Source organism: Athene cunicularia (assembly GCF_003259725.1).
Source record: "Athene cunicularia isolate RWA chromosome 1 unlocalized genomic scaffold, athCun1 chr1_part2, whole genome shotgun sequence".
Lineage (NCBI taxonomy): Eukaryota > Metazoa > Chordata > Aves > Strigiformes > Strigidae > Athene > Athene cunicularia.
Genome location: NW_020799092.1, coordinates 73,273,530 through 73,297,070, shown reverse-complemented (window position 1 = coordinate 73,297,070; position 23,541 = coordinate 73,273,530). Strand labels below are relative to the sequence as shown.

General features: G+C 36.0%; 1 protein-coding gene across 1 annotated transcript in view; it reads left to right on the top strand.

Annotated features, from left to right (window-relative positions):
* Positions 1-23,541, top strand: part of SEMA3E (semaphorin 3E) — a 149,886-nt gene that overhangs the window by 84,431 nt on the left and 41,914 nt on the right. The window contains exons 3-4 of the mRNA XM_026868556.1: positions 2,952-3,011; positions 7,567-7,686. Of these exons, the coding sequence (XP_026724357.1) occupies positions 2,952-3,011; positions 7,567-7,686 (180 nt within the window). The remainder of the gene's footprint in view (positions 1-2,951; positions 3,012-7,566; positions 7,687-23,541) is intronic.

The window sequence follows — 23,541 nt, the reverse complement described above, 5'->3', positions numbered from 1 at the left end:
GGGGGGTGATTGACAGCCGGCTGGACAGGAGCCAGCAGTGTGCCCAGGTGGCCAAGAAGGCCAATGGCATCCTGGCTTGTGTCAGCACTAGCGTGGCCAGCAGGGACAGGGAAGGGATCTGAGCCCTGTACTCGGCACTGGTGAGGCCGCCCCTTGATTCCTGTGTTCAGTTTTGGGCCCCTCACTACAAAAAGGACATTGAATGACTCGAGCGTGTCCAGAGAAGGGAACGGAGCTGGTGCAGGGTCTGGAGCACAGGTCGTACGGGGAGCGGCTGAGGGAACTGGGGGGGTTTAGTCTGGAGAAGAGGAGGCTGAGGGGAGACCTCATCGCCCTCTACAGCTCCCTGACAGGAGGGTGCAGAGAGCTGGGGATGAGTCTCTTTAACCAAGTAACAAGCGATAGGACAAGAGGGAATGGCTTCACGTTGTGCCAGAGAAGGTTTAGACTGGATATCAGGAAGCATTTCTTTCCAGAAGGGGTTGTTGGGCATTGGAATAGGCTGCCCATGGAGGTGGTGGAGTCCCCATCCCTGGAGGTGTTTAAGAGTTGGGATGACAGCGCTGAGGGATCTGGTGTAGTTGGGAACTGTCAGCGTTAGGTTAATCGTTGTACTGGATGAACTTCAAGGTCTTTTCAAACCTAGACGTTTCTGAGATTATGTGATTCTGTTTTATTCCCTCTGTGGTCTCTCTGTTCCTAATAGCCACCTACACCTGATATGGGCAAAACCCCCAATTTTAGGGCGCTGGTTAGAACATTTCTTTCAGAAGTGGAACTGTGGCTTCAAATGTTTAGGTTCAGGAGATCCTAGAGTAAATATATCCTAACCTCAGCTTTTGAATTGAGGAGACGCTGTTGCCTATCCAATTTCTGACCAGGGAATAAAGTAAATGACTGTGGACCTTGAGATTTTCACCGAATCAAAAAGGAATGGCATGACCAGAGTGACTGGATGAGTTCCCTCATGGGAGCTCAGAAGAGGTCAAGTACCTCCACCAACTACACAGCAGCAATGCAGAGACTAGATGATTGTTACTTCTGATCATACATAGATGTCTATAAGACCATCTGATTGAAAACAAATGTTCTGATTAATTTTACGTTCCTTGCAGGATTTAGATGGTGTCTGAACATAGGTGGGCTGATTCGGGCACTGAGACCTAAACACTGGCAGGCTGCTGAGGTTGACAAGAATAACATATAGCTGACCTCCTGCTTTTAAGCACTAGGCCTCTAGGACTTATAATTTATCCCCACGTTTCTTGCAATTTACTTTTTTTATAACTTAGCGCCAGATTTTCTTGGGTTAGAATTGTTTCAAGAAAACAAAGTTAATTCAATTTCAAGAAAGGAATAAAAAAGCCTAGCAGAAGAACTTAATTTTGAAATGTTTTCCAGATACAAAAATAATTTGTGATTGGACTAGTGACAAAAATGTCTTCATGATGACATCCTTTTTAAAATACTTTTTGGTTTTCAGCCAAGCCTGATATCAGCTTGTAATTTTTGTGTTTTTGTTTTCACTTTTAAAAGTTCTAAGGGATGAAGTAATCATTCCAGTCTGCTCTGTCATTGTTTAACATTGTTTTCATCCAACTAAATCATGCATCTGGAATGAAACGTATATTTTATACAGTAGGTAGCTGCAAAAAAAATCTCACTTGTTTAATTTGGCTTCACTTCTAGTAATTGACTGTGAAGAGCAGATCCTAGACTCACGAGGTTGATTGCTGACCCTCCTTAACTTCACTGTATTGTTTTTTTCCAAAATGTCGCTTAAAGCAGAAAGTCAGTAGTTCAAGATTAATATTCTGTTTTGAAAGTCACCAAGAATTTAGCAGAGATGTTTCTACTGAATTTATATAAAATGTTCTATACATTAATTTCCTTTAAATTCTGTTGACTAGTATTAAGTTTGCTGAGTTACCCTGAGCAAAGAAGTTATGTTTCAACAAAAATATTTCTTACTTATTATAAACCTTTATAGATATTTAAAATTAAAACTGGAATATTTTACTTGAAAACTGTTCAAATAGTAACAGAAACTTGATTAAACTTTATAACATACAATAAAAAGTGTATATATAGTATGATGAGTCAAGTATAAAGACAAGTGTAATGTCTTGCACCTGGGATGACATAACCAAAGAACCCAGTACAGACTGGGATTTGTGTGGTTGGGGAGTGGCTTTGCTGAAAGGGACCAGGGTGTCCTGGTCAACAACAAGCTGAACATGAGCCAGCAGTGCACGGCTGCAGCAACAAAGGCAAATTGGATCCTGGGCGGCATCTGCAGGGGCGTTACTAGCAGAGACAGATCATGCCACTCGACTCAGCGCTTGTCAGGCAGCAGCTGGAACACTGTGTCCAGTTCTGGTCCCCACAGTTCCAGAAAGATGTGGACAGAACAGTGAGGGTCCAAGGGAGGGCCACAAAGACGGTTAAAGGGCTGAATGAAGAACCTGCCTTACAGGGATGACTGAAGGAGTTAGGTCTTTCCTCCCTGGAGAGAGAAGGGGGAACTCATTGTGGTGTTCCACTATTTAAAAGGCAGCTGTGAAGAGAACAGAGGCTCTCTCTTCACAATAAGTCACATGGAGACGACAAGGACCAAGGTGTACAAGTTACACCAGGATTTAATAAATTTTTTAGAGTGAGAACAATCAATCACTGAAACAACGTCCCCATGGACATGCTGGAGTCTCTGTCACTGGAGCTTTTAAACATGTGGTGGGACAAGATGCTAGAAAATCTCACCTAGGCACCCTTTCCCACAAAAGATCGAAATAGATGATCTTTTGAGGTCCCTTTCAACCTGGCTGTTTTCTGATTCTATAAAACTCTTTTCTATGACTTTTTTTCACATGAAAAGTAGTGGAAAAGCTGAGTTGACATAATCAGACTGCAAATTAAATGATTTTCTATGTTTGTTTTTTTCTTTTCCTCAGATCCATTGGCCTAGCACACCTCTGCAGACAGAAGAATGCATAATCAAAGGAGGAGATGCTGTAAGTATCATTACTTATAAATCAAATATACTTTAAGTATACCAATGGCTGGTCCAAAACAAGGATTCAGGCATCCCTAAACTTCAGAGAGATCAAAGCACAGATAAAACTCTATGTGTTGCAGCTAAAAAGCATGTAACTACTGTGAACACAAAAATTATTAGTTTAAATGCTTTTCAAACCAGCTCATAACAGGCAATGAATAATTTAGTCATCTAAATTTTTCCTAATTGTTCTTGTCATGATAGTAAAGAAGGTACATTAATAATTCTTGCCCATTTCAATTTCCTTCTCTTCTCAAACACGTAGGATACCTTCTCCATTCAAACTTTTTCACATTCCAATTTATCTTTAAAATTCACATTCTCTAATTACTTTTAAAAAACCAAATTATTACTAATTATAAAATACACTCTAAATTGGTTTGTCCTATATGTTTTATGGTGTATTAATAAAAATATTCTGGTTTAATGATCCCTGAAACTCTTCTGTTCTTGTGATCCAGTGCTTTGACTGTAATCAGTTCCCAGGGAAAGACCTGAAGTCTCGCTGACGTCCAAAAGCTGATATCATTGGCACCAGCAGATGAAAGTTCTTCTGGATGGGAGCTCTCTTTAATTTTTCAGTGAACCAAACTCATTATCTGCACCTCATAAACACACAGCAAGTACAACACCTAATAAATCCCACAGCCGAGAGAGTTCACGCTGTACCAAAGGATTTTAAAATTATGATAGTTTTACAGCAACTGTGACAGGAACATAGGACATAGAAGGGCACATACAAGGTTTTCCCACAAACACAGCAAACAGGCAGCCTTGATGATAACCACAGCATATTTCCAGTGAAGATTAAGAATCTGTAAAGATTTCATTTGAAGTACAAACATGAGAACAGTTCACATCAAGGGAATTGGTGAATCAGATTGGAAACTAGTAATAAAAAATAACAGGATATTTTACTCCTTATACTCACATGGCCCAAACCTGATCCTTTTTGAAGCATATTAAAAGTTCGTTGCATTTTTCTGGGTTTTTGTACCCATGAGAATTTCAGGTGGTCTTGATTGAAAATGGTGTTTTTCCACGTTATCCAAGTTTTGTGGTCATATTAAATGTATCCAAACCCTAAATTTTTTAAGCTTTATTTAATACTTCTTCTCAACATAGGTTGTATTAGTTAAAGCTCTGTCATCTTTCATTCACCACTACATGATGAGATTTATGTTCTGATACTTTGACAATATTCTTTGGGCTACATAAATAAAGAAATAGGTACTGTTGTCCCAATGTAATAAAGGTTTCCACCTCAGACTTCTGAGATTCCCTAAAATTAAAAATCTTTTTACAATCCACTCTGTTATTGTAAGTCTTCAAATTTGCATTGTAATGAATGTGATCATTTAAAGAACATCATATGTTTCCCACATCTCTCTGTACCGTGAAAGTTTGTTTTCTCTATTTTTTAAAAAGAAAACCACAGAATTTTTAAATAAGCACAAGACTCCAGAACTGGAGTCTTTAATTAAAAGATGTTAAAATTGTAAAAGCTGGAAATATTGCAATACCAAACAATATTGTGATCCTCACATGAGACCTAATTATATATGGGACTATGTGAATGAGCAAGAGTAATTAATTTCAGGGAAACCTTAGTAATTTTCATTAGCATGCTCAGTATTCATTAAGCTAAATTGCTCAACCTGAAATGCATCTAAATTAGAATAAAAACTTTCCTATTACTTTCCTTTTCACTGTCATTTTTTGTAGCCACAACCAATATTGACTTAATGGCATAGTGTCTTAAAATCAACCCTTAGCCGTTTCTAAATTATGAGTGCTATTTTTCATAGTGTAAGATCTCAGAAAAAAATTACTCATCAAGCCACTTTTACAAGCTTTTACAACCTTTAAAAGTTATCAGTTTGTCTTGTAGCAGTAAAACTGCAAGTACTGTAGTCATAAACACAGTTTCAGAGAGCTTGTAACAGCCTTAACAAGACAGTTAGAAAAGCCTTGTCTTAAAAACATATGCTTCATCTTAAATACAGGCCACACTTTTCTGATCCAGGTCAAGCCAAGGAAAAAATCCTTCTGCTCTCATCTCACCTGTTAACCTGTAGTGTGAGAGCTTTTGATCCTTTCAATTATTTTATCAGAACTGGAAATCACTCAGATATAGAAATAAAATTCATTAGTAATGACTAACTCCTTCAAACTGAGAAGTTTCAGATGAATAAAATTCCACAGATCTGTTAATATGTCTATGGAGCCTCCTAAAGACAACTACAACATTTAATAAATTAATATAGTAGAAAGAAATCTTATTTGTTCCTTTGGCTGATGCATCTTTTCCTTGTTATGTGTACAGGAAATTATTAGTGAGGCCAGCAGCAATGCTTGGTTGCCTGACATTTCCCAGAATAGCACCTTTTTAATTTGTTTATAAATGATAAAATCTAGCCATTTGGAATAACTTTTTTCTATATTTGGTATCTGCCTCATCCTGTTTTTTCTGCAGAAACTTTCAGGCATTTTTATGAAGGCACACAGGAGAAAAAATGTGTGATTTTTGCTCATTTAAAAAAAAAAAAAAATCCTAAGATCTCTCTTCCTCCACAGTGTTAAGACAAAGATGAAAAGCTACAGGCATCTGTGGATAAAAAAGGGAATCAAGGAGTAAAGACCTGACCACCACTGGGAGAGAACAGAGGATCTAAGTCAGGAAGGTCATACCTGGAGGGGAGGGAGAATGAGGACCAGCATCAGTGCCCAGTAAAGCATCTATTTTAAACCTGCAAAACATTATAAAATTCCATGTATTACCATTCTGCTACCACCAGTCAGCAAATGTTTGTGAAATGCATATACAAAGTGGGCACATCTGTCTTTGTGTACTGATCCATGTATAGAGGATCACATCCCACTGATCTCAAATCTTTCTTCTCTCAGTTTGTCTGACAATTTAAGCAGCAGGTCTTTTTCAGTGGGTCTAAAATTTTTTGTTCAGGTGAAGACCATGTGCATGCTACGTGAAGGAAGACCTTCATTTTTTTTCCATGTACTTTAAAAATAGAAATAAATTTGTTAGGAATTAAGAAGATTAAGAAATATTGCAAGGTTGATTTGTTCTTTTCATATACGTAATTTTTAATTACATAAGAGATTACCTCCCTGTGTGGATTACCTGCTTCTGTCAATTAGCGTGATATATCTTCAAGGTGAACAGTTAAAGAGTTTCATGTAGCAAAGGAGAATTTTTCTTTAGGATCCTTATTTATCTGTTGTAGCAGTTGGAAGACTTGCACCGAATGACACAACAGTTAGAAGAAGGAAGAAAGATGGTTTAGTTTTGAACCCAATGTGGACTTGCGAGAGCTGAATTCTGCCCATGGCCCTACCCCAAATTCATCCTCTGTGATGGTTAAATTCTTGCAGATGGTTAAAAAGACCCAGGATTGTTCTCATACAGATGTGGCAGTCTGAAAGCTAGAGGAGTCATCAGTGAAGGATGGCAAATTTTCAAAAAGGCAATTCCTCCACTCTGTTTTACACATTCATTTTAGATAGGATTAATTGCCTTTTGGAGATGTCTGGCCTTCTTCATTGATAATTGAAAAAGTCTAGGAGAATAGCATAAATTACATGTCTAAACTTTAGAATAGCTAAAGTTAGCTAAAATTAATCCCATTATAATTGTCTTCTTAAACTTGTTGTCACTGTCTTAAAGGCCAGAGTCTGAGCTGTAGAAATGTTGAGCAATGAATGGAATAGAACAGGAAATTTGCTCCTCCAAACATAGAAATCATTGCAAAATGTTAAATATTCTGTAAAACTAAGTCCCACGAGTCCCAAAATCAATGGATACTTTGATCTCACTGTCTCAATTTCAAGTTTGGCACAAGAACGATAATGACTGCACATCTCAAAGGGATGTTTGAAAAATTTTTAATAGTGATATTTTATGAAGCTGTAAATACACTAATGAGTCCCAGAGTACCGCCCCAGAGGCAATGAATAATTTCTTCTTCAAAGTAGGGTTTGAACAGTGAGAACAGATAAAGTATGAGGCTATACAATATAAAATTATTGATTAGCAATTAATTATACAAGAAGTTAGTGGTGCAGTGGTCTTATAGAAAAAATGTAAGGAAAAATGTGGTTTTTTCTTGAGATGTTTTATTTATCTTGAGAGAAGCCATTTGCTGACTATTAGCATCTTATGCTCTGAGTCTAATGTCTAGTAGATCTAATAATACTTTGTAAAAAAAGATATTTAGATTTGCAGAATATCTCTGAGAATAAAGAAGCTCAAAAGTGTGGTTTAAAATTTAATAACCTCTAAAATAAGTTGTGATAAATCAGTGCTCTAAACTTGCTTTTTTTTGGTGTCAAAAGTGTCCATTAAATGGTGAGATTGAGGTACTAGCATGAAGTGGGAGAACTAAGATGTTGTACTTAACAGAATAGAAAAATTCAATATGCAGAATATCACCTAAGGGTGATATAAAAAAAATGCTAATATTTTTCTATGCTTATTTTTTTATGTAAATTAGGATGAATGTGCAAACTACATCCGTGTCCTTCATCGATACAACAGAACGCATCTTCTGGCTTGTGGAACAGGAGCTTTTGATCCTCTTTGTACTTTTGTTAGAGCTGGACATCCATCAGAGGTAAGAAATGTGTTACACAGCGGTAATTCTTTTGGTCTGGATTCTAGCAAAGACTCTATGGTTAAAAATAAATATTTAAATTCAGGTGGTCAAAGTTCTCATACAGGAGGTATTTTCCCTGATGAAACATAATGCTGGTCTAAAATTGTTTGTGACTAAAGGAACTCACTAATAGCTGAAAGTATATTTTGGAGAATTATGCAAAGAACTGAAAGTCAATTTTATCTTAGTATTTTATTAAATATTTTGGGGGTTTTAGCTATTTTTTTTTTAATGAAATAATATACCATATTACAAAATGCATATCACTTTGATGGAAGATTAAATACCTTAATAATTCTTTGCTAAATTCAGCTTCTTAGTGTTGATCATATTCAACAAGTATGTGTTGGCTCCTTAATGACACTCAGCTACAGCTGAGTGAAATTGTACTGCAGAGAAGGCCTGCGCACAGGGGTGGGACTTCCAAGGTGATTGCAATTACATGAGTCCACACTTAGAGGCAGGTTCAATTTTGTATTTATAAAATAATACAGTGTGAACCATAAAGACCAACCTTACTGATGACCATGAGAAAAAATAAAGCTTCAAAACAGATAAAGTCACAAGTACTTTCCTCTCCATTTCCAGATATTTCCAAATATTTGACAAAAACTTTAAGCTACATCATAAATAGTCAGTTGATGTGTGTGTATATATATAAAAAATACAACATGGAAAAGTTGTGTTTAATGTTTTATGAAGCTGAACTTGGATAAATTGGAAAAACTCCTATATCCTAGAAAATTAAAGCTAAATTTTGAATTATGTTTGGATTCTTTTGGTCTAATGGTCAGAACAACAGGAAAACAGAGGACAGGAGCTGGACCTGACTTAAAATAGGCGTTTGGCTAAAATAAATATTAATTGCAGATGTGAAGTTTTTTAAAGTGGATTCATATAAATCAACTAAGATATTTATATAGTAATTTTTTTTTTAAATAAAATTCTCCAAGTACAAGAACCACATCACCAGAAACAATCTCCAAGGATCCAATCCATGCTGTGCACTTTTAACTGCTGTCAAGATCAGAAGCATGTCAGAAGTTAAGACCCTAAAACAGCACTTACATTTGAAATTATTTCAATTGCAGAAACACACTGTCTTCTGAAATTGAGGAACTAAATAATTAGCAATTTTAAAATAAGGCAACTTTGCATGTCTTCTTTGCTCCTCTCCTGAACCTCCTGTCAGGCTTCCTGGTACAGTTTGAAGGAAGAAATGTCTGTATATTTAGGAACACTATTTAAGAAAGCATAAGCAACAGGGTAATAAAAATAGAAACCAAACAAACAAAAAAAGAAACAAGACTCATATATAAGAGTGCGTGTCCCATGATTGTCCCCTTATGTATCACTGTCCTTCCTTCCCTTCTTTTTGTTTATTATTCTCCCTTGTCAAACTGATGTTCTAAAATTTTACCCACAGTGAAGTCATGGGAAAATTACCATTTTTCTGTTTGTGCAGACCAACAGGAAATATATTTGCTACACTAATAAGTAGCTATATTAGTTTTTATTATCTGAAAGGCCGACCATCAGGATTAAAAAAGACAGGTGCCATGTGTATGTTAGGTTAAAAATAATACATGGTATGTGACTGAGCGGTCAAATTGTAATCTTGCTTTCTTTGGCTGATAAGGACAAAGTAACTGCAGGAAGTGAAGGGACCAGATCCTTCCTCAGAAAATTGCAGTTGTGTCTCTTTGCTGATCTCTCTGGTCAGAGTATCCTGATCCAATGGCTTCCAATTACTGTCCCCTATTTCTCCACCTCAGTTCTCTGTCATGGAAATGAGAATAACAAATGAAACAGTCTTAAAAATATAATGATACTATTCAATTTCTAAACAGGACCCAAACACCTTTATTAAAAAACTGGCAAAACTGAGTTTTAATTTGAAGGGTAAATGCTGGTTTATAATACGGAGTTACATGCAGTTAAATGCAGTTCATAATATGCACCTGGCTGAAAGGAACATTTTTTAGATATTGATGACAACTTTTATTAAATAAATTGAACTTCAATATAAGTTAAATCTAACTGATCTGCAAACCGAGTTGCTTCTGAACAGAATCTCTGTAAGTAGCACAAGGTGTTCTTGAGGCTTACGTACATTTGAACAATGATACTTTGCGGATATGTTGAGGTTTAACGGGTGGGAGGTAAAAAGGGAGCCTTTTTAGCAGACTTTTATCTACCTAGATACCTAGCTAATGCAGCATATGAAGCTAGATTCACTCTTCCATACGGAACTATGAATCAGCACTGTCAACACAGAGGGAATAATTACTCGGTGGTGAGGGAACTTAACCATGAGTTTCAATAGCTCTTCCTGAGGTGAGGGCCAAGGGGAAATGTGACTTTCTAAGTAGAAACTGCAGGATTCTTAAAGTACAATCTGTATATAAATACAAATTAGATATATAGGTGTTTAAGAAGATGATAGAATAGCAGGACTGTATTTTCTATAACCTTTCTATACCATGCTGCAGGAAAATTTATTTCGTTCTTAGCTTGCAACAAAAGTTTACATAAAGTCATCCATTTCTGAATAGTCATTTGGTAAGAAAAATGAAGCATTACCATTCTTCCTTTGAACAGAGAGAATATCCCAAAGCCATGACAATAATCAAACTGTATGCCATCCTGATCTACTATTTAACATGTTTTTGTGAGGCTCAGTCCAGTTTACGAAAAAGACCGTTCTGCCTCCTGTATAAAGTCTTACATTCTTATGCAACTACAAATACATGCTTTCTTAACAAAACCAGGTTTTAGCTGTGGCTTTGAGAACACTGAACTCTTATCAATAAAGTCAAAAGGAGATTTTTGTCTCCAAAACCAAGCAGAATTTGATTGCTTCATTGGCAGATTATTACTCCAGTGGAACTGAAAATCAGAACCTCTGAGTTTCTCAAAGAAACACAGTAACAATGTCCATTCCCCTAAACAGTCTCCCTAGAAAATATTAATCTAATTTACTATTTAGTCATTGAAATGTGCTTTGAAATCTTTCACAATCAAATTGTACAATGATACTATATATATATATATATATTTAAACTCTTTTTCATGCTTATCATGATTAATAGAAATTTAATGAAATTATGTATTTTGTCTTAACATAATGATATTTGAATTTGTTGATCATATAAAATAACAAGCATGACATATTGGATTTATTAAATTCTGCCTCAAACTTGTGTATACCACCAGAGTCCAGCCAAATATATTTTTCTAAATCAAATTATTTATACATTCTATGATACACCATATTATCTATTTGAAGGATTAAATATATAACAGTTTGCTGCAGTTATTCTATTGTAATTTTGGTTTAATTGACACTGATTTGCAATTCCAGGCTGTTCACTTTTTTTGTAAAGCTGTGCCAGATATTACCTTTCTAAAAATATACAAGTATAGTCACTGACAGCAACATGCAGATTTTTATCTTTTTCTCTCGTTATAATTACTTCGCCTCTGATGAATGTTGCTTTCCCAAGTTTAAACATTTCAGCAAGTTACCCATTTTTTTCTGCCATTTACAAATAAATTACAAATTGGGAAAAAGAGGAGTGCTGACTTTGCAGACAGAAAAACTGTTGTTATTTACAAAATCTTGTCCAAAAAGCCATAAGCAAGTTAATTGCCAGCCAGTAAGCGAGTTCATTATTATTGACTTCATGACATGCTTCGAAATGTCAAAAATCCATGCAGGTCAGAAAAAGGTGGGTTCCTCCAGTTTTTCTTGATCTGTCATCTGGAAATGAATACTGGAAGTGCTTTCTGTCTCAGTTTATGTTTCTCCGCATCAAGCTGCTACTGAAATAATATTCCACTACTGCTCTATATAGCTCAAAATACCCTAGGTGATTTATGATGAACATTATATAAAACAGATGAGTTATCTGCAGTCAGGCAATGATTTGATCTTAATGAGTTATCTACTTAGCAGAACAACAGGTTCTAGGGGTGCTCCAGAGGCCTTCCAATGATCCGAACTGCCTTACCCACTCACTCACAAAGCACCTTTAACAAGTCCAGATGGGAGTTAAGCCAAATATGTCTAAAGAGATTACTCTGCTTTCATAGGACCTGCAAAATGAATGAATATCCCAGAAGAAAACAATATGCAGAAATAATATCTTAAATTCTTGCAAATCATATGCGGACAAAATAGAACTGATTCCTGGAGAGGAAGGCATCTCTGCATGACAAAAGCTGTTGATGGAATGAAAGTTGTGGGAAAGAGCAGTGCATGAGGAATTTTTCTTCCAGAACACACTGTAAATTTTGAATATGTACACTGAGCTGGCAAAGTACCATATTCAATGCCTCGTTTAACTCAGTAAACTTCCTGCAGCTGTAATTCTCCACCTCCGAAGGCTGATGGACTAAGTTACCCTTTTCACAAAATGCACTGGTGGTTTCTGGGAGTCTCCCCTAGGTGTTCCTAATCTGATGTGTTCTTTATTATGCTATTTTCTCTTCAACTAGCAAGATGAGATTCAGGGAACAACAGCTCTAAATTCTGTCTTTAAGGCCTGTTAGAAAGGAATTGCCTTTAGAGAAGCAGCAGGTGTATTTGTTTGCTTGGAGGACAGTTCAGGCAAATTGGAGTTTCTTCTTTCTAATCTGTGTTGCTCTTAATATTTCCTTGGATGTGGGGAGTGGCACTTTTTCTACTTATTCTGTAATTCAAAGCAAAACCAGGATAAGGTTCAACTGTGCAATAAGCTTTCCTGTTGCCTCTCTACACCAAACAAATGTAGGCAACATGATCTCCTCGGCTCTTACTTTAACAAATTAAAGTGAATTGACATGGAAGTTAGGAGAGAATGTTCCAGTCATATCTCAGTTTAATTTTTACATGACATAATTTTGCTTTTTGATAAGTATTTTGATTTTTAAAATTATTTTTTGCTTTTGATAAGTATTTGGTAATATTATCATTCTTTCAACTTTGTTAAAAACCAAAATTGTATACATATTTATATCTGTTATTTTAAGATGTTGTTTCTGACATATTTTTATAAATCAAAACAAACAATCATCTGCTCAGTTACTCCCTCCCTATTACCTCATCTCCACTGTCAGTTTGCAGAGGATTGAGCAGGAGGAACATCTGGTTTCACTGACCAAGCAGAAGTGGGTGTTGGTCAGTCCTTCATTAGACAGAATGTGTGACAAATTCTTGCCCTGAAAATATTTGCTCAGAGACAGTGTTCCTCTGCATGGATAAAAATCCGCCAGTTAGAATGCCATCCACTGAATCTTAGCGGGTTTTTCAACTCACTCTATTTATGGAATTAAATTTGCAATCCTAAATACTATTGAATTGCTTATTTACTGCAGTCCTCTGCTTCTGCAGTTCATGTGAAGCTAGTCATTAAGGTGGGTGATGTTTAAACCAGTATAAAGTGTTCATATACATGAAGTGATGCCAAGTAAGAAACACAGTATCATAGAATCTTTTAGCAGAGGGGTTCATTAGATCATCTAGCCTGAATGCCCACATCACAGGCTGTCAAATTGCATTAAAACATCCAAAAGCCCCAAATTTAGTTGGTTTAAAGCATTTCAGGTTTTGGAAGTTAAATATGCATACATTTCAAGAGAGATTAAAATGGTACCTAAGATCATAATAGACAGGAAATTAATTAGGTGAAGATTACCCCTATGCTCACAGCATAAAACAAAGGTGCCGTGCTGCAAAAGGGAAAAAGAAAAAGCTGAAGATCCATTTCAGCCCTAACCTGAAGAAGTATTTCTTACTAAACCTATGGCTTCTCTATGTACTCCTTAGAAAATGAGAAGGTACTATCCAAGCAACACATGAAAAAGATTTTCTGCACTAGCTCAAATAGCAATCCAACCTCTGCAACTGGCCAATCTCTGAACCTTCCAGACAAAAACATCCTCTTGAGAAACAGGATGAAAAAGTTCCTTCCAAAACAATGCATATGGTTATGTGAGCAATTAAAATTCATGAGTTTGGCTATAATAATTAACCTAATGACGAGCTGTATACATGAAGGTCAGTAAGGATAATGAAGAAAGGGCAATTCTGTTTTTCCCATGCTTTGCTAGGAAGGGATAATGGGTATTCCATAAATAGAAGCAAAGGCCAGAAGGAGCTTTCAGAACCTTTTATGTGGTCAGTGACACATACTGCATGGATAATTTTCCCCAGGTATTGAATTAAAACTTTTTCAGGAAAATATGTTTTGTCATTTCAAAGAATTCAGACAATGGTAACAGCACTATGTCTCTGGTGAGCTGTCCTAATATTGAATTACTTTCAATGTTAGGAAATAGCCACTTCTCAAGGTTAAAGTTATCTAACTTCAACTTCCTGTCATTTAACCTTGATATGCCTTTGATAGCCAAGCTGAAAAGTCCTCCACTATCTTTACCATATCTTTTCCACAAAGATCAAGCCCCCTCTTCACTTTTTTTGATAAGCTGAATAAATATAGCTCCTTAAACCTCCTATCACAAGGATTCCTCAATCATATTTGTGTCCTTCCTGTGAACTCTCTGCAGTATTTTCACATGTTCTGGAAGTGCAGACACTAGAACCAGACATGCTATTTGACGGTGTGTATACAGACAAGGTCACTTCCTTACCTCTGTTTGAGATTTCTCTTTTCATAAACTGAAGTGCTGAATTCTTGGCACAGCATCACAATGAGAAAATTAGTTTTAGCATTTTGCACTTGACCCAAAGTTCTTCTCTGGAGCGCAAAGTTATCCCAGTTTACACACCTAGTTGAGGCACCCAATTATCAGTCTTATATGACAAGGTCAGTTAAGAGATTTCTAGAGATGCCTCTTGCTGTCAGCTGTAACAAGGCACCAAGGATGTCCGAGATCCAAAATGAGGCACCTCAGTCTAATACTTGAAAGTAGTCTGAACAAGGATCTGAGCCTCCACCTTCTATGGTGTTCTATGTACTCCAGCTATAATCTGTGTTCCCTATTTCAGAACATAACACTTTGGAAATGTTTGTATTAAAATCTATTTTGTTAGCTTCTGACTTTAACTCAGTGTTCAGAGAATTCCATAACCTGAATGCATCCAGACCTCTCATTAACCTTTTCTCTTCATCATTTATGCTTCCAATCTTTTTCTAAACTTCACTAGAAAAAAAAAAATCAAATGATTGTTTAAATCACTCTTAAATTTAAAAATCATCTTTCTATCAAAAGCAAAATTTAAGGAAACATTCAGTAAAGGCAGATTCCTTGATGCATACCTAATAACTATACTTTGATATATGTCAGAAGTTTATATTTCTTAATAATTCTACAATGCACGTTTTTCCACCAAGTAGCTATGTACTAAGTGAAATGCCCTAGAGAAAGCCAGGTATTCTGTATCAGCACAGTTGTTCATACCGATCATTCTTACACGTTGTAATAGAAAACAGTTTGTTTTACAGTACTTTCCATCCATAAAATGAGGTGAATGACATTCATTCCAAATACAATCTAAATATGGCCATACATGAAATTTAAGTTCAATTTGGCATATTGGTAGAGGATGTGAATTGATCAGCTGTATGAAATGAATTTTCCATCACATTAGACTTGCCCTTTACAAGATTAAAGACAATTGGTCAGGGGAACATAAATCAATACAGAGGAATAGTTATCTCAAAGAGAAATATTCCACTTGTGTGGTAATTTGATGGGGTTAGGTAAAATATTCCAGCTTCATCATAATGATTTTTAGATTCTGCCACATGACACAAAGTACTTTTCTAAGTGAGGGCACCTCGTGAAGTCTCTGGCATTGTTTGAGGACTGGAGTTACTGCTCAATAAGGTGTTAGTCGTCATAACTAAAACCAGCAAAAACTGAACAATGACAGGGTTTAGTTAATATTTTTCACAGGTTTATAAAATGTGCCCTATACATCGTACAATTCTTCTATAATTTATGACTCTTAATTATTCTTACTTGACTGAGATCTATCCAGGAAAAGTATTTTAGATAAAAAAAGTTAACTAAAAAGAAGCATTACTTGCAGTTCACGTGTGTCATCAAGAGTCAGTGGACCTTCCAGAATGGCCGACCTTGGCATGCCCTGTTGAAGCTCTGCAAAAGGACTGTTGGCTATCTAAGGCTCCACACTACGCAGATAGACAGAACTTCCCCAGAGTATCTGATTTCCTTCTGAAATCCATTCTCAGTTGAATGTAGCTGCTGTCCTCCCCATGCCCAATGCATCTGTTGCTCCATCCATCACCAAAATCTAGACTGTAACCTCAAACCATAGAGCTGTCTGTGTCCTTTTTTTTTTTTTTTCCTTTTTTTTTTTTTTTAATAACCTTTGTCACAGTTGTTATGATAGCGATCATTAGATGAGAGGACTTTTATTTGGTATTTGCTCTGATGTGACCCTCACAATCTCAGCACAAGTTTAGCCTGTCAAACGTCAGGGAAAAGGGGAAGTCTTGGCTAGCAAGGCTCTGTGTAAAGACTGTGCACTTCCCCTCAGAAACCCCTTTATTTTTGTATAGCAACTTTGTACTATCTTTAGCTTCTCTTTCACCTGATCACAAGACTGTATCCCCACATACAGCTATTCAAGCATTTTAATTTTACAGAACCTTTATTCAGTTCCTGGAACTCTGATATATACTATCTATCACACTAGTGCATTATAACCATAATTTATTTTTCTAATGGGCCTATTCTATGTCATAGGACCCTAATGAGTTTACGTGTCCAGTTTAAGGTCATGCAAAAGTATGTCTCCTAAAATTCTGACCAATTCAACCACTTCAGCTTAAACATTCTGAACTGCTAAGGATAAATGCCTGTGATTTCTATATGCCGGGTAGTTGGTGTTTTGTGTTTTTTTGGTTTTTTTTTTTTGTTTTTTTTTTTTTTTCTTTTGCCAGAGTATTTCACACACTTTAAATCAGGGAAATATATTATTTCTGTTACTTCAAGCTAGATATTTTGACACAAGTCAGAAATTGCTAATCCTTTAGCAAACTCAGACAGCAGTCTGACATAGCTCCAGATTTTAAACATGTTTTCAGATTGGAGCCCAATATGTCTTAATCATTTAACTGTGGAATAAAATGCATCGACCTGAAAAATACATCTGAATTTTTAGGGAGGATTTAATGTCTGTAATATTTTATGCACTCTCATCCCATAGGACGATTGATCTTTTCAGTATGTCACTGGATAGTAAAGAGGATTGAAAACAGATCCTCAGAAGAAATACTACCTCCCAAATAATCTTAATTATGTCAAGTAGCAGAGACCTAAATATTTCAGCCAGTTCTTTGAGGACTCTATTCCTAATATTGTATCCCCATTTGACTTGGAAAATAAAGTTGAGAGAACATGGAAGGTGTAATTTAAAAAGTTAGTAATCCTCTGAAAACAAGCAGAGCAATATTTTGCCAGTGCTTAGATCCTTTTGAAAGTTAGTTTTTGGATTTTTTTTAAAAGAATATATTACATCATGAAATGAAAATATTTTCATTGTTGGAACATCCTTGTGTTACTCACTCATATATCTGCATCCCTGTGTTATGTTGACTTAAAAAGGCCAGTAAATTACAATAGGAACCTGTTAGAGTTATTATAAGGATTTGGAGCACAGGTTCCTTTATATAAACTCCGTGATACTGATTCATCTTCTGTTGGTTTTAGATTTTTTAATTTCTTTATTGAGTTAGTTGGATTTATATCAGTTAGGCACCTATCTAATATTTGGGACTATAGTTGTCAGATGCTACTAATACACATTTTTCTTAGCACCAAAATTTAGTCTGCTTAAATACAAAAGACTACTTTATATGAGGTGTTTTTTCAGGCCTGACCCAGTATGTTATTTTCTGTTGTTATGCAAAGAGAAAATATTTTACTGCATATCTCTCTTACCACGCGCCTTCTTGATGAAGCAAGTGTACAGATTAAGACAGGTCATGGAGTTTAGAGTTCATTTTGGAGACTTATATTTGAAGTATATTTTCTGCTGATTTACAGATGTGCTCTGTGATATTTCAGATTTTTATTTTTTTTTTTAATGGGGAAGTCAAGGTTCCTCCTTCCTAAAAGTCTCTGCATAGTGTATTCAGTGAGTCTTTGTATGTCAAAATAAAAATGTAAGGATAAGTGTATGTACAAGAAAGAGGAAAAGAAGTGCAAAAAATATTTTGGGAATATGCAGAACAAAAGAATATTTGAAAAAAATGTCATGTGAGTTTATGCTAAAAACATTATAGTGCAAAAGACAATGGAAATCAAGATGTGATTTATTCTGTGCATTGCATTTCACTTCCTATTGCGGTCACAAAATTTCTCTTGATTCACTCAGTATTCAGTTTCTCACATGAGAAAAAGTATCTCGTTACAGTGGTGAAATGCTCTACAAATCTCATATTTAATTCATTTGGAAGTAAGTTCATTTGTTCCTCATGTTAGAGTGTGCGAGTGTGCATGGGTACCTAAGGATGTGCAAAATGCTGGACTTTAAAGGTTCAATGTTAAGATTAATCCAGACTTACAAACTATTTGAGTAAATGTGAAAGTACATACGGGCAATAAATGTTTTCTTTGTTTAGAAATAGCATACCTGCTATGTTAAGTATTTTTAAATTTTGTTTTCTGCAGAATAAAGTCTGTTACTGTCTTGGGGATTTAATAAATTACATTCATTTTCATGTCACTAAAGACCATCAATAATGCTGCAACTGTGTCCCACTGTGTACCTATCTTGGTGAAGTTTTTAAATCACAGGGGTTTTTGTTTTGTTGCTTTGGTTTTAAGATAGTATTAAGAAAAAATATGGAGTACATGGAACCAGTGAATCCAAGAGCAATATCTTCTCTTTTGAGACAAAAGTCTCAGAGTCATTCTCGTAAAGAACAAGAGTGAAATTACCACGGACTTCAATGGAAGTTCTCTGTGAGAGGTTGTAACCCTGTAAATGAAAATTAACTTCACAGCTTTTGTACAGAGGTTTGAGAAAAGCTTCTGAACATGCTGTCTTCAGAGTAAGGATGAGAACATGCCCTTGGCAGTTCTCTCCCTACCATACCCTCTCCATTTGCAGTTCTCCCCCTTTCTCTGGACTCCAGTTTCCAACTCTGATGACCGTTGTTGAAAGCCCACTTCAACAGGTCACTGCTCCAGCCAGTCCATTGGGATGTCCTTTCCCCGTGGAGTCAGTGTGTCCCAGTGGGTCCCATCACTTCCCAACAGCCTTCTTCCTCAAACAGGGCACTATGATCAAATAAGGTGAATCTTTGATGTTCACACTCCCTTTTTTGATCCTTTAGGAATTACTTGAACAGAAAATAGGGTGCTTCATATGACACTATGTGGTGGTTTGACCTTGGCTAAATGCCAGGTACCCACCAAGTCGCTCTATCACTTCCCCCCTTTCCCCCTTTTTTTTCTCAACAGGGCAAAGAGGGAAAAGAAAATAAGATAGGAAAAAAAAAACCAAACCAAAACCAAACAAAAAAACCCAACCCCAAACCTCAATAAAAACAAAAAACCTCCAACCTTTGTGGGTAAAACAAAAGCAGTTTTAATATAATCAAAGCAAAGCAAAGATCTGTGCAAGGAAGCAAATGAAGAAACATATTTATTCTCTCCTTCCCATGAAGAGGCGATGTGGGGCCTTTTCAGGAGCAGGGCTCCGATACGCAGAGTGGTTGCCTTGGAGGACCAAGGATGACCCCACCCTCTTCCTCCTTTCTCCCACCTTTATACTTGAGCAGCTGTCATATGGTCTGGAATATCCCTTTGGTCAGTTGGGCTCAGCTGTCCTGGTGGTGTCCCCTCCCAAGATCTTGCCCACCCCGTCCCACTGGGGGGGAAGGTGTTGGAAAGAGCCTTGGAGCTGTGTAAGCACCACTCAGCAGTAGCCACAGCACCAGGGTGCTATCAACACCCTGCCAGCTCCCAGCGTAAAACAGCACCTGAGGGCTGCTATAGGGGAAAACCAATTCCGGCTCAGCCAGACCCAGTACACAGCAGCACCACATGGCTTTATTAAGGTTTTTGAAACAACATTTCTCATAGTTTTTCATGAACAATGCATCTCTATTTTACACTTTCTCATCCAATGCACTTTGCATTTGAACCTTCTTATTTATAGTTCTCTTTAAAAAAGTCTTAAATATATGACCCCTAGTAAATGAAATGCAACAAACAGCTCTTGCTTATAATGCCATTCTTACTCTAAGGCTGAATACCTACGAGATCATAAATACTAAGAATTAATTTTGTACACTGAGTAGCAGTAACAGTAGTATAGCCAGTGTTAAAAACTATATTCACAAAAATCTGCAGTCTCTCCCCACAATAAATAATATTTACTATCCTGCAATATAAGTAACATGGACTCCTTATGAAAAAAAACCCAAACAACAAAAGCCAAAAAACCCCAAAATCCCAATGCCCCCCCAAACAAACAAAAAAAGGTACCAACCACAAAAAAAGTACAGGTCTCCTGGAGAGCAGACCTTGGCAATACTGTTGGAGCATATGGATGTAGAGTTAAGTACATAATTAGAGGTTCTGAAATGGTTTAAATTTCCTTTTAAAAAATGCCAGTATGATACATTTTACTTGTTTGTTACTTGGCAAACAATAAAAATATAATGTGAAAAAAAATATCCTCTTACAGAAAATCAAATTATTTTTTGTTATAAAAATAAAATCACAGGAAAATCCAACCAAATCCTCTACATTTTTAAGTCCCCAGTTTAGTAAAAGATACAGCCACTGTATTAACATTGAGAATAGGCTTAGGTACTTTGCTGAATAGGAATGGAAGTGAGCATATGTTTTAAATTAATACATGCATAAATGCTGTCTTGAACCAGAGCAAAGCAGCACTTGGCATTAGAGAAAGCAATTTTCTGCAGGAAAATTTAAATGCACTTTAGATTTTAATGGCTCTGATTGACCTTTTCTTTCATTATTATTTATAGTCTACATTATTCTTCATTGTCTAAAATTATCAATTCATATCAAGTTAATGGTAAAAATGCTTGATGCCCTTGAAAATATCTTCTATTTCTTCCTAAACAACATTATTATTTTAAGAATAGTTGAAAGTGTATTACGTTTCCTGAATCATAGGCATCATAAATCAAACCCATTTCTTTTCTCAAACTACACGTAGAAGTTTGTAATTCCACTCCCAACCCTCCGTATTTGGTTTTGTATAATTTTTACCTTAACCCCTAAGAAGGGTCCGTAAAATAGATTGCAATGTTGACTTGCTGTGTAGGATAATCTGTGAGGAAACTGTCAGTTTTCTTCTGACACTTCTCAAGGGATTCCAATGTCACAAACAGCAAGGATGGTTAGAATTATGGTATTAGCCTTCAAAGCTGATTATTAATGTGTAACACTTATTTAATTTAAATCCCATGGAAGCTGACACATCCAACACCTGATCTTCAGTTACTTGCCCCAGTGATGGGAATAATTTATTGCAACCATGGAATATTTGGTATGCTGTCCTAAAAGGTGAAGGTGGAAAATGTCTCTTGGAGGAGTCATTACTTACATTTTCAGTGACTTTTCAGACAGTTACGTGCATCTGCAAGCATTTATGAGATATGCATCCTGCTTTATATCAAAACCAGGTGAGATCCACTTAAAAACTTCTCCGAGTTGCACTGAAATCCAAATTTTTGTCTATCTTCAGTATTAGCATTAGGTAATATATTTATAGTACAATCCTTATTCAGAAATGTCATCTGTTAAAATGTAGATAACAAAAGTATAGTATGCATGCTGCTTAACATTTTAATTCCATGGTCATATAATTAGGTGTTTTAAACACATTCATGTCCTGGGTGTTAGAAGAGATGGGTTTGTCTTTACCATTATTTTTATTCTGATTCTCAGGAGAACGGTTAACTACATTAGTAGGTATTTCACTGTGATACTGTGATTTGGTGTACAGTGACACAAAATCATTTCACATTATCTGGAAGACTCCCATACCAGCCAAGTCTCCGTGGTCTGAATAACAGTGACATTTTATTGTGGAAAGACCTGAATATGAAGTGAAGTTTATGATGTGCTGGTGGGATTATGTCTTGTCCTACATAACAAAAAATTTAAATTTCTCTTCCTTATTTGGGATGAAACATGAGCCATACACGATAAACCATGAAATATGGATAATGCAACTTCAAGTATTGTGTCAAAATAATTTTGTTTCCACACCTGATCATGTTATCTCAGTGTTTTTTTCTGTAATGAGTTTTAAATTTGGGGTTTTTTTCCTTTCATAGACAAATCTATTTTTTTTTTTACTGGGAGGAAAACTTAACAGAAAGCTTTAAGACTAGAAAATTGTATTAAATTTTAACTCTCAATTTATGTCTCCATTTGCTTCTACATCTTTCTCTCTACAAATCTGTTTTTTTTGTTTTTTTTTTTTTCTTTATTGAACTGATTCATTGACAAATAGTTCAGTTGAGATCCCAGAAGATAAACTATTTAAGGAGTAGATTTATTTTTAAAACCTTATTAGAGAATAAATAGAAGTCAAATTGTTTTTAGAAATACTTTACATCATCATTTATGACAATTATGACTCCTTAGTTCTTTTGTGCAGTTTCAGAAGTTTTTTCTTTCCTTTCCTGAGTTCACCTTACTCTATTTCTTCTACTGTTGACCCAAAATGTTATGGTATTTAGTTTTGAAAAATAACTCACATGTGATCTTTGAAAAGTACGGAATGGGGCTGAGATTTCCACACACAGAGAAATATTTCTTCATTGTTTGACATTTAGTCAACAGCAGACAGGGAACAGTTACTACTGATGTGCAACTGAAGCTGATACAGCAGAAAATAATATTCCTGCACCACCAGTCTCTACCTAGGATGATTATTTTCTGTTGCATTAGCTTTACATCAGGCACTAACAGGCCAGGGTTAGGCCAGCACAGGAGCTTCTGGAGAGGTGAGATTCTGAATGCCTTGTTATCTTGTGAGTTTTAGGACTGTTACTTAAATTTTGCATGGGTTTTGTTTGTTATTTTTAATTTGGGGTGGCTTTTTCACTTCAAGTAGATGTTAAACAGATGTCTTATTTTTTCAAAACGTCATTCTGAGTTACATCCAATTTTATAGAAGCTCTATGACTAACGGGAATCTTACTTTTTGATCAGAAATTGCAGCAAAATGGCATCTATTTAGACAGATGGGAATGGAAGATAAGTACATCGGCTTGGCGGATTTGAGGATTAAGAAGTAAATAGTGTTTTGAAGGGGAGGGACTTGTGACAAATTCAAGATTAACTGTTTAGAATGAAATGCATAGAAATATTAAATTATTCATCAAGTGGGAATTAATAGCTGTACAACTCTTCCACTTTCCTTGTATCTTTTTTCTTTATGTCCTTTCAAAAAATTATTATTATTATTATTATTATTATTATTATTATTGTTATTGTTATTGTTATTGTTATTATTATTGTTATTAAATATCTTACTGGTTTACATCCCATGCAATGATCAGTATATATTCTGCTTCTTTGCTCCTTGTCTTTTTATGTCTTTTACAGGAGAGCGTAAGTGTCATGAGTTGAGCTACTTGAAAAAGAACATTAGTTTTGCTTTGGGGGCAATTGCACTTGCTTGGGAAGAGAGAGGTTGTAGGGTGGGATGGGTGGACATAGGTGAGTGATCTGAAGGAGAGGGGGAATACAGCACCGCAGAGACCAGACAGATAATCAGGTTTCTGTATGTCTCAAACACAAAACTTTCTAGACTGAGCTGCATATGCTACAGCCCCCCCC